The sequence below is a fragment of the Streptopelia decaocto genome (genome assembly GCF_964273445.1).
Source record: "Streptopelia decaocto genome assembly, chromosome: 2".
Lineage (NCBI taxonomy): Eukaryota > Metazoa > Chordata > Aves > Columbiformes > Columbidae > Streptopelia > Streptopelia decaocto.
This window is the reverse complement of record NC_138655.1, coordinates 67923793-67936374: the sequence shown is the minus strand read 5'-3', so window position 1 is coordinate 67936374 and position 12582 is coordinate 67923793. Positions and strand designations below refer to the sequence as shown.

The following is a 12582-nucleotide window of genomic DNA, read 5'->3' as shown; positions in this document are numbered from 1 at the left end:
CCTAAGATAATATCTTAGAAAATTTCCAGTATTTACAGCTAGATAAATTATTTTACCTCATCAGTTTCCAGCACAGTACCCTCCTTTCTGGCATTTTCTCCCCCTTCCATTTAGTTCTGCAAATATGTAAGCATTCTGTTTTCATCTCTCTGGCTCAAGAAATGTGAGGTACGCTATGCTATGGCTGTACTAAACAAAACAAGATACTATAAAGAAAAATACTCAGCACTGCCTATGGGACATCACAGAGTATACACTGAGGAGAAGCTGTAGCTCAACATTTCTGAGCTTGGTCCTTACATACACAGAGAATCTGTAACAGATCCTGAAAAAAATGTATACATTTTATTGGGAGTTGGGGCAAAGGGTGGAAGAGCACTTGTAAATCTTAAGGTAACATAAATGCATAATATTTTCCTTTCCCTAACCCCCCATCTGGGAAAATTCCATATACTACTACTTTTGCAAATCCTTTACTTCTATACACAGTAACCCAGGTCTCAAAATTACCAAATATATCTAATATTTCCAAAACCTTAGAGATTCTTCAGTTCCTTATTAATCCCACTAAAATACCTCTGGTAGGAAACCAGTAATTTTAATAGGAAAGGTGCACTCAGAAAACGTTTGCAATATACAGTTTTTACAGCAAGTAATTCACCATTGTAGATCTACAAAGATCATTTTTTTAATACACTTGGCTCTTTAACATCTCACGATCCTCTTTAAATAAATATTTAACAAAAGCATCTCACTTCTAACAATGGAAGTAACATCACGGAAAAAGAGAATATCAACCACGTTGCAGAAATGCTACAACAAAGCCCCTTTCACCCTCCAGTCTTGAGACAGCAAATCCTGCAATTCTTCTTCATCTTCGCTACCAACAGCTTCATCCTCTTTCTCTTGTGCTGCTTTTATTCTCATGGCTTCCTTCAGCTTCTCCTTCATCAGATCCTGGCGGTTACGCAAAAGCTCAACACGGCGATAACATTCACTGTTGAAAAGTAAACCACCTATTAACATTTATGGCCTTTCCACATCGCTTGGATTTTCTACAGTGCTGGATTTTCCTTCTCTAATTTTGAATTAACATAGCTCCACAGCTTCCCATCAGTTAAAAAATAAACTTTTGATATGCAAGTGCACCTTCTCTGTGGTAATCAAGTGGAAACAGACCAGAGGAAAGGAGAGGTGCGGTCAGTTCTCTAGCAATGAGATCTAATTCAAATATTGAACAACTGCAACAATACCACAAATAATTGTTTTTAAAAAGCATAGAACCAATATCCATTTCCCCACAAGAGAGACCATTGTTTGCTCTAATTATGGTTTTCGTGTATGGCAGAAATGTGAGATATCCACTGACTATCAATTTTGATAACTTAGTAGTGGCATCTCTCAAAAAAGTAGCACAAGCGTTCAGACTCTTTATCTGCACTGTGTGCTACAACAGAACATGTTACAATCCACAAGTTTCAGTTTTCCATTTACTTAAAAAGTTCTGTCCTTTAAGTATGTTTTACATCAATTATTCTAGCCATTTTAGGAAGGTATTTTGTTGAAAATGCCAAGTAATATCAGCCTGATTTAAATACATCTTTGCTTCTTTCATTCCTGTTTGCTAGGAAGAGTCAACAAGGAAAGATTACTATCTGGCTCCTGTCTCCCCTTGCACATCTGCAATATGGTTACTTATAGGCAAGTCACAGTTGAAGATTTGAAGGCTAAGGAAAACATGAATGCCACTGAATTAATTTCATTTTGGACTGAGTTCAAAATAGCCTGCATTTAAATACACTCAGAAAACAAAGCTATAAGAACAGTCTTTAAAAATCTATTTGGAACTTTCGTTTGGGGAAAAGTTGGTAACAAACTTGAAATTCTCTAGAAATTTCTGAATTTGATTTTACGTACCTAAGCTACTGGGAAAAATGAATGTTGAAAGACAGCCAGGTTTAGTTCAAGCCCTCAACAAAATTAGATGAACATTGTTAAAAGTCATTCCTGTGCTACCAAAGCTCAGTTTGGACCCAACACTATTGTTATTATATGCTGATTATCCGTAGCATGTAAATCTGTCCAGATGGCTTAAGTGCTGCTTTAATTTTTGGTGTCTTCTTTTTGTTGCAAGGTTCATTAAAATCAGAATTCATCTTTTTCTTTTCAATCGTTACCATTGCCATAATAACTGTTAATCAATGCGTTCAGCTACATAATAATGGTAAAAATCTGTTCCCTTATGGTGCATTTCAGGTTACTTAGAGTTTAAACTAATGCTTCTCCAACCACTACAGTTAGCAGTTCAACAAAACAAAAAAACCCCACTTAATGTAATGAAGTGCATCATTCAACAAAACCTTCAAGCAAATTTGTATTACACACAAGGAGATTTAGTTATAGAACAGGACATTTTCATGACAGTGAATGGAGGGTCAAAATACAAATCTTGTTATCAAAATTTTAACTGCAGCGCAGAGTATCAGACTTTATTTTTTAAAAATGTTCTCATAAATTCTACACCAATCAGAATTAACAAAGAAATACAAATTTAGACATTGGAAAGGGGGAAAGCAGTCAGTTTGTTCGAAGAATTTTCCTTCTCTTGCTTTATTTTGTCTGTGCCTGCTTGCTGTACTTTTAGTGATTCTAGTGCATTCTCACTTTGCAAAGAATTACATAGCTTTGCACCAAAATTCATGTTATTAGGAATCACTTGGCAATTTGAGGGAGCCTGTCCTTCAAATATTTAGGTGATTAATGAAATGTAGTATCATAGACGATTAAAATCAAAAATGTTTTTATCACTCTAGTCAAATAGCGACTCATTACTGCTGGAGAACAGAAAGTTTGAAGAAAAAATTGATCTACTTACATCTGCTCATCAATTTCTCCAATCTGACGATCTAGTCGTCCCTCCTCATCCTCTTCTGCCACTATAGCTTCTGAAACCTAAACCAGAAAAGTTCTAAGAAAATTCACCTTCATCCTGAATCCCACTGTTGCTCCTTTTTGATGTCTGTGTCCTCCCTCCCCTCTACCTCAAATCAATGTCAATCTCCTACGTGTATACTCCCACCTTCACAAAAGACTCTGGAGGCAAATACAGAAAAAAAGCCCTGTTCTGGTTTAATTTGAAATGGAAATGTTTTTCATTAAAACTGAAACTAGTTTGGCTGCTTTGGGGTTAACCTTTTGAATTTTTCAATACACTACTATTTGAAACTGAGCAGAGACAAGCTACATGCATCCAAAGTCTGAGGTTGAAATAGGAGCTACATCCCACTCTTGGGACTTAATTACACACCCTTTATTGAAAGTATTGGTTAAATATTCCCACTAGATCCCGAAGTGTTTCTAACCTGTTATTTTTTTCAGCATATACTTTCTCAAATCTGAATGTCTGGGAGATGCTATGCAATCAATGGTCCACGCATAACTGAGAAGATTCCTTCTAAGCTGAAGAATTATCTGAATGGCTAATGCTAGCAAAATGTATCCACCACTGCTTTTGGATGAACATTCGCTCTGTTTATAGTGCTGACCGCTTTAAAATGAGCAATGATACATTTGTTTGCACCATTTTTCTTAGAAGTTGACATATAAGCAATTATTTACAATTGAAATTAAACAGCAGCAAATACTCTAGAGTAAGCTTGAGAATACCAGGTATCTTTAGTGACAGCTTCATACTGTACAAAAGGGCAGATAAAACCCTGTTGCAGGAAGACTTTCCATGTAATGCTGAACAGTAAAAAATTAAAGTACAGAAAAACTTTAGCCAACTTATGTCTCATACACAAAATCTTCTGGCACTTTCCCAAATCTGGGGATTCCTTTCCAGTACATTTAAATTAGCCATAAAACCGGGGTTACCTACACTTTATAGATTATTTTTGAAAAAGACAGACAAACGGGTGGTGTTTTTCAAGGTTAAAATATGAATATATCTCATCTAAAGAAGACCCCACAATCATGTCCTGTTCAGATACAGGATGCTGGTCTGAGGTATATATTATCTTATTTAAATACAATTTAACAAATTTAATTAGATATATATTGATGACTGGATCCTAATAAAAAGTTTTTTGACTTAATTCCCCCTAAGTGGAAAATAGAAGGAAGCCTTTGCTCATTTATAAAGTGCATTTAACCACACACTGCATTGCAACAAACAGCTGACAAATGCAGATGTCAGTCATTCTGCAGAGCTGCATGAAACTGTTGTTTTCTTTATTGTGTATAGTATTTAGAATCAATAAAAATGGATTCCATTACTTACTGTGTTGACCTGTCGCATTGCCTTTTGAAATTCATCCCATTCTTTGTCCATCTGATCCTTTGGAGCATCGACTTTTCGCACCTAAGGAGCATGAAAAAAATGAATTATTAACAATTTATGTCTAGTAACTCTTTGGGGCACTGTAAAACACCTGGAGAAATAGGATGAATTACGCTGTGTTCTCAGAAAAGTCTGGTTGACATACTTCAATTTAAGTAACGAGCACAGCTGCACAATGGTTTTGGAGGAAAAATCTGACTCTACTGGATTAAAACAACATCCTTGACTGTAGCATTAAGGAATAATTGACTAAGAATGGATCATGTGGAATGGCTGGAGTAACAAAAGTGACTATATCTCTTAATTTGATGGTTTGTAATTGCACTGCATCAGGTGGCTACTTTTAAATTCTTCTGTAAGTTGCCTGTTTAGTAGCTATCTCGGAAGCCAAAAGGCCTTTGGCATAACATAAAATATTAAAAGATTCAGTCACTAGTCTGACTGGTGCTAAATAGTCTGACTATATTTCAAATCTAGTCTAATTTTGTTGGCTAACAGAAGAAATAGTACAGCTACATACCAGTTTTAATGACAGGCAAAGCTTTTTTTTCTGTGGTAGATGGCATAAATTACTAAGACGAGGACTGAAAAAGTAGTAACTGTAAGAATGTGTTCCAGAACAATAATAAAGGTAATTGAAACCAGATTGTGCTTTTAATACAAGCAAATAAACAAGATAATCTACCTGTGTAACCAAAACTTCCACAATTTAAGACTGGAAGATGTGGCGTATGTTAGATGACAGATTATGCCTGGTTCTGGACTGGGTGGAAATTATATACCTAGGAGAACTAGGCAGTTTGAATAGAATAATTCATGGCACCATCCTTTTGCATTAGTTTTATTTTTCCTTTATTCATTTCTCTCTTTTGGTAATACATCAGTCATTATCATGGTAAAGACAAGAGCTTGGTATGTTTTATTCCTGAATTATTATACAAAATCCAGTAGTATGAATTAAGTTTATAGAATAAATTAGAAACTTCCAAACAAACTACATACTGGGAAGTAATAGGCATCATTTCACTCTTCTGTTCTGTGATTATTTCTATCATATGTGTACGTACTGTGTTATTACGCATTGTGGTTGTCTTTTGTAATTCGTAATTATTTGTATTTCTTACAATAAATTTAAACACTGAAGATATTATTTTTTTCTTGAAATATTTATCTAATTCAGAATTTATACGCTTTATAAATTCCTGATGTAAAGAACCAACATTTTTCAAGCCCACAATCTCCCTTTCAAATGCAATTTATTCTGAAAAGAATTATTTTGTGTATGAGTCCAACACAGAATCACCACAGCCATTTCAATATAAACGATGTCACACTTTCCTTCCCCTGCACATTTGCTACACTTAGAAAGGGCTGATTAAAAAGAGCACCTGCAAGCAATTCGAGGAACAGCTTATTAGAACATGTGCATGTTATCAGCTGATGTGATAACCAGAACAAAGATCACTAACCAGTGTCCTCACAGATATGAGCAGATTCTCCTTTGCCTGGTAGGCATTCCCGCTTTGTATGAGCTTCCCAGCTCATGGTGAGACCAGGTATTTCATACATTTAACATTCCAATTAGTCATATGAAAAAAAAACCCAAACTGTGGCTTTTTCAGCAATGTATTTCAATATTCAAAATGTCATTACTCAAAACTATTCACATGTGCCAACATGTGGGCATGAGTGGTGCCAAAAGAATCTTGCCAAAGAAAATAAGAGCCACCTAAGTTTGTAATTAGGACAGTGGGACTAACCAAACATAAAGTCTTATTTGGAGACCTCCAAATCAGAAGTCATAGCTTGACCAATTTAAATACACCAGCAGCATTCCGCAGTGTTAACAACAGGGAAATATACTCAAGAAAAATAGAAAAGACTTTGAGAAACACATTGAATGCCCACATTTATTTTCTGAGCATCAAAAAAGCCCATAGTAGTAAAAGCCAAGAGAGCTGATGACCAAGTTCACTGCTGTTGTATGCCAGTACTGGAGATTACAATGTATACCATAATCCAGCTGTTTTCATTCTAACAGGATGTATAGTATCAGTCACACAGTAACTCTTAACACTTTTCAACAGGATCACTCAAAGGGCATGAGAGAACTGGATATACAGATTAGGTGAAATGCTTTTCCTGGGATGACTCAAAGATATAAAAGTAACAGGTTGACTGTCCAAATCTCAGTCCAGCATTTTAACTAACAAATAACATTTCCTTGGCTTTCTCTAAGAGCCACAAAAGAACCACAATCAAAACTACCTCCTGAGAGATGACTTAAACTTTTCCTGCCTGCCTCTGTCATTTCTTCATGTTTTCTAATTAGAATACAGAATGAACGGTACAAAGCTGCACCGGGAGAAGCTTAGACCGCATAGTAGGAAGCACTTGGTTACCAAGAGGGTGGTCAAACACTGGAACAGGCTTCCTAGAGTGGAGGCTGATGGACCTCAAGCCTGTCAGTGTTTAAGAGGCATTTGAACAATGCCTTTAAGAACATGCTTTAGCTTTTGGCCAGCCTTGAATTGCTCATGCAGTTAGAGTTGACAATTGTTGTAGGTCCCTTCCAACTGAAATAGTCAATTGTACTGTAAACAGCTCAGTCATTTTCTTATATTCTGGTATGAATACCTGGAAAAGCATCCTTACTACTGAGAAAATCATTACAATGTGCAGACGTAAATCTAGCAGGATTAAAAGAGCAGATCACTTACTTTTGCATCCACTTCAGGATCATCAAAGAAACCTTCTGGCAAAGCTTCAGCAGTATTTTCTTTCCTGAAATGTTTGATAACTATTATCCCACGTTAACATTTTACAACCTGCTTTCTTGTAGAGTTAAAAATTGTCAATAATAAAACCTATTATCTTTTATAAAAGGGCCTAGAAATAGAAAAAGTTTTTTTTACACCCTGAGTTTTACCTACAACCATTAAAACTTGTTTCTTCAGTTTAGTCTTACCTAACTTAGAAGGAACTGCACAGACAGGTTTCAATCTCACTATAGAAACAAGAACTATAGTTTAGGCTTCTTAAATTATCCTTTCCAGTGTGCTAAGCACCCAATATTTTAACAGCACAGTCTCTATTTTTGAAAGTCTAAACCACTGTATAAAAATATGTTCGAGCTCAAAAGCGCTGGACCATTACTACAGAACAAGCAAATGGTTTTCTTCAAACAGTTAAAGCAGTGGTTGACATTAAGCTTCCCAAGTATCCTACCTTAAAATTTGCAACTAGAGAAGTTTAATAGACACTGTGCAGCATTGCTTCATCTCTTATCCTGCCCCTAGGGCACAAAACACCTGTCTGAAATAATGCTAGAGGCTGAAATTTATTAAAAATATTTGAAATACAAATTAACAGTACGACATATCTCTTAGTGATCAGAGTCTGTATTTCCCAGAGGAGTAACATTTATTTTCAATTCCCAAATCGACCAACATTTTATTTGACTGCTTACCTTTCCACTATCTTCTCTTGTATCTCTGCCTTCTGTATGGATCCTGAATGGGAAACTATAGGAGCAGCTGTAGTTTTGCTATCAAAGAAGTCTGTAAGAAAAGCACAAAAGCCTATGAACAAAAGGAACAACTGTTCAAGCTTCTTTATAAAATTCTGACTAGACAGGAATTTCAATTAACACCTTACTGAATCAAGGGAAGAACAGTCAGACATTATTTCACTAGACAGCCTCAAACAAGTATAACCTAGAGGTTCAGATTGGGTATTAGGAAAAACTTCTCCACTGAAAGGGCTGTCAGGCATTGGAACAGGCTGCCCAGGGAAGCGGTTGAGTCACTATCCCTGGAGGTGCTTAAAAGACACAGATGTGGGATTGAGGGACATGGTTTAGAGGTGGACTTGGCAGTGCTAGATATTCAGTGAACTCAATGATCTTAAAAGTCTTTTCCAACCTAAATGATTCTATGATTCTATAAAATCAATAAGCATGCTGAGAAAACTCCACACAATAACAAACTAGCAAAGAATCTCCTTTTTCTACTTCTAATATTACACACTCTAACCAGCTAAGAGCAATAATTAGAAAAACAACTTAAAATCCTTCCACCATCAGTTAAAACATAGCTTCTCCTTACTGAATCACTATTTCAGCCAGCATTACCTGCAGGCAAAGAATTAGGTATTACTTCTTGAGTTGGAGGTGGAATTTCAGTTTTCTGCATAACAGAAGATTTGTTTGATTGATCTTGTTCCTCCTCTTCTTCATCATCATCATCATCATCGTCGTAATTTCCTGATAATAAACTGGGACCTGGACCCTTTGAAAGCTGTTTGTTTGCACTATTTTGCTCTGTTTCATCAAAAAAATCTGCTGGTAGCCTAGTAAAGAACACACAACACAACTATTTCAGACTTCACAAAAATCAGTTACAGTCTAGCACCTGAAGCCTATTCAACCTATGACCAACACGATCTTTTAGATATTGTGCAATACCCTCAACTATGCAGCTACCAACACAACCACTGCCTGAAGGCAGCACACACTTGTTGCTTTTGTTTGCTTTTGAAGTTCCCCAGAAATGCTCAGGTTAATTCTGAAAACACATTTCAGTTCCATTTTTGCATTTGAATATTCAGTATCAGAAACAATAAGTAAAATACCCCATAACAAAGTACATTTGGATGAATGGTAGCTTAGGTAATTCTATTTGCATATTCGAAGTTATTTACATCAGTGTACCTGCTGCGAACACATTACATAAAAGATTCATAGTTCATCAGTCATACTAACGTCACGTAAACCCAGATTAACCTTCATGTATAACACAACTATTTATTTTGGGTACCTACTGCTACTCAGAACTCCAGCTTAGAAGAGCTACATAAGCTCAGCAATGAGAAAACCCACATTTGCTTAGAACAGCTGCAGATCTCTAAGCCAAATATCTTCCCAGGTTATGTTCTAAAATAATCATACCAATCTGTTTACTAATGAACAAACTTCTCAACAGTTAATTTTGCACACACACTCAAAATTTCTACAAGTGTCTTCTACTGTCAAGATAACAGAACATAACACCTATGCAAGATAACAATAATAATAATTTATCCTGTGAAGAAGTGTACAGGAGATCTGCAGGCGTCGTGTGACATCTATCAATCCCACAAGGATGTCCAAATACCGTCAGAAATCTTCAGTGGCAGTAAGACACTCAACTCAATCCCTTGAAGTCAAATACACTTCCATATTTGTGAGAGTTCAACTGCATGATATGCATTTACATGAATTTTAATTGACAAAAACATCATAATAAAGATCTGTTGATGACATCTGTTCATAGTTTTTGTGAATAAATATAATTTGAATGCACATTGAAATATACATTTAAAATTTCTCTTAATTTCAGGCTACCATCTCTTCTGCGGTATGACAGCATTAAAGATTAGAGTGCATGCCAAAATCCAGTTATTTTCAATGTAGCACACTGCATAATACCACCAAGTACTAATCCTTAGAAGTCTGATAGTGATAGCAAAAGAATTCCTGTTTTGTCAGAGACTCTAGAGTTAATATCATGATTCTCTCATCTGCACTGAAGAAGATGCTGCCATGTTCAGGAATATACACCCACATTAGAAAATTAGCAGAAGCAGGGATCTGCTGATTCTCTGAATCTTTACCCTTGGCTAAGAAGGAAGAGATGAAGAAGAACAAGGTGAGAATGCAACAGTTGGTACAGCTACAAAAAACTCATATATAATAAGATCTACTTACCCAGCTGCAGATGTGTGTGGCTTTTCTTCTGTACCTGTATAACAGCCAAGAGTCACTTCTTACAATCCATGCTTTTAAAAGAAATATCCCTCAGACAGACTCCTACTACAGCAACAGGTTCACAAACGCACACTTTCATATATTTCATATATTTACATGCTTAGTAGTACCAAGGGAAAATATAACTGTCTTTGCTTTAGCATGAACTTTCCTGCATGGTTCGAGGTAAACCAGCAACTTGATGCCACTGAAAAAGAATAACACCACTTCTTGGCAAGTGCTTCTACTGTTTAACTTACACTGTTTCTGGTTCTGTTTAGATCAAGCCCACAGCTTGGACTTAACACAATAACCCAGAAGAAAACTAGGTACACTACCAAAAGCACAGTTTTCTCCTGATCAGTGAACTTGAGATAAAGAGCAAGACAGACTTTTTCCCTTTTCAGCAGCAACAGGCTGAAATTAACTTGACAGCCTTGTGTATTTACACTCACTGTCATGAAAACAAAACAAAATCATTGGAGATGTAAAATGGCTAAATTCTGGCAAGTGCTTGATAAGTATTTTTCTCTCCTTACCTTTTACTCTCTTTAACTCTGTTTTTTCTGAATCAACGGTTTTTCTCTTGACAGGATGAGATGATGTGCCAGCAGCTGGAGCAGTTGCCGTCTGCTTTGTGCCTTTTAATTCTGCAACTCTCTGTAAAGAAGTACAAAATCAGGAGCTTTCCTAGCAAGAACTTCTGGATTTCAGCTTAAAATGCAGCACTTTCAGAACAGTTTATTAAAGTGAGCTAGTATCATTCTAGAACAGGATAACTGAAATAGAGATCATGGATATCAAAACTAAGCCCAGTGTCCCTGTCAGCCTCTTGAATGTTGTGATATGGGAGCAGAGGAACTGACACTTGCACAAGGGAGGCTGTACAAGTGAGAAAGGAAAGACTAAGATCAGTCTCATTTACAGTAGTAAGACACTGAGGGAAAGAGCAGGAAGCCCAAACTCATCCTAAAGTCCTGGAATATAAAGTGTTTTCAAATTAAAACACAGCAGTGTATTAAAGACTCATCACTGTGCCTTGCACAACTGTCTACTCAGAATGCATGTAATGGACTAAGTACCTCTCAGTTCTTTTGGCCTTTTCCTCAGTACTTGTAAAACTGCATCCAAGTTACAAGATCCCTGAAACTGTTCCACAAATTATTTATTTTTACTGCTAAATTATTAAGAAAGAAAAAAAAAGCATATTTTTCTTAGACATGTACAAACTGTCACTTGGTAACACGCAGGTAACAAAGCAATCCGAAGGACGGTTTACAAGTCCAAGCTGCAGACAAGTGACACTTAAAAAATGTCACTAGTGTGGGAAAAGCTCCATCTCAAGAGCAAACCCCTTGAAAGACACAGACAATTCCCTGAAGTGCTGGCCTTTCAATCGGTGCATCAGTTTTAAGAAAGCAAAATAATCAGGCTTGTTTTTACGCTCACCTCTCCTGGCTCAAGTGTTAGCTATCATCTCTCTGGCAACCAACATCAGAACCCAAGGGAATGTCAGGAAGATGTGCCAGGAGAGGTTTAGGTTGGACATTAGGAAAAAGTTCTTCCCCCAGAGGGTGGTGGAGCACTGGGACAGGCTCCCCAGGGAGGTGTCATGGCCCCAAGCCTGACAGTGTTCAAGAAGAGACTGGACAAGCCCTCAGACACATGGTGTGAACTGTGGGGTTGTCACATGCAGAGACAGGAGCCGGACTCGATGATCCTCGTGAGTCGCTTCCAACTCAACATCGTATGATTCTATTAGCGCAGGCACCCCAAAAAGCAGCGAACTCCGGCGTCCGCTAAGGCGGTGCGGCCTCCCCTCCCCTGGCCCCTCCCCTCCTCACGTGGTGCCCAGTTACTTCCGAACAACAACAACCAGAGCAGCGCCGAGCTCACACCCGCACCCCCAGCCGCCGGGCAGCCCGGACCCCCAGAGCCGCGGCCCCCCCAGCACCAGCCCGGCGGCCGCTCACCTCGCGGTGCTGCTTGCCCAGGACGTGTGTCTGCCACAGCAGCTCGCTCTTCACGGGCGCGTTGCAGAGGCTGCAGCTCAGGTGGCCCAGGCTGTTGTACGTGGCGGGCGCCGTTAAGGGAAGCGGAACGCTGCGGCTGGGACCCCCCCCGGCTCGGACCCCGCCACACCCTCACCCCGCCCCCACCGCGCCGGGCCGGCCCCCGAGGCGAGGTCTAGGCAGCCCACTGCCGAGGATATTTGGCGAAGGGCGACTCGATCCGCTTCTTCCCCGCGTTCTGCCGCTGCTTCTCCCGCATGAGGCGCCGCAGCTCCTCCTGCCGCACCTGCTTCCGCGCCGCGCCCAGCCCGGCCGCCGCCATCTTCTCCCGGCGAGCAGAGCGAGGCCGCGGCTCCGCCTCGCGGCGCGACGCATGGTGGGAGGGGCTTAACGGCAGCCCCGCCCCCGCACTGGGGCGGGACTGAGTGCGTTGGGGGCGGGGC

At 38.8% G+C, this 12582-nt stretch overlaps 2 protein-coding genes across 2 annotated transcripts in view; one reads left to right on the top strand and one right to left on the bottom strand.

Annotated features, from left to right (window-relative positions):
• Positions 1-4270, top strand: part of LOC309436906 (poly(rC)-binding protein 3-like) — a 151578-nt gene extending 147308 nt beyond the window's left edge. Inside the window, exon 13 of the mRNA XM_082046558.1 lies at positions 3379-4270. Within this exon, the coding sequence (XP_081902684.1) occupies positions 3379-3439 (61 nt within the window). The 3' untranslated portion in view covers positions 3440-4270. The remainder of the gene's footprint in view (positions 1-3378) is intronic.
• ZNF830 (zinc finger protein 830) lies at positions 324-12503 on the bottom strand. The gene is made up of 10 exons (XM_082046560.1): positions 12340-12503; positions 12101-12200; positions 10667-10787; positions 10089-10122; positions 8475-8692; positions 7812-7902; positions 7063-7126; positions 4283-4363; positions 2876-2952; positions 324-997 (listed from the first exon to the last, which is right to left on the bottom strand). The coding sequence occupies exons 1-10, from the start codon at positions 12459-12461 to the stop codon at positions 814-816; spliced, it is 1092 nt and encodes a 363-aa protein (XP_081902686.1). The 5' UTR covers positions 12462-12503; the 3' UTR covers positions 324-813.
• Between the last annotated feature and the right edge of the window lie 79 nt (positions 12504-12582).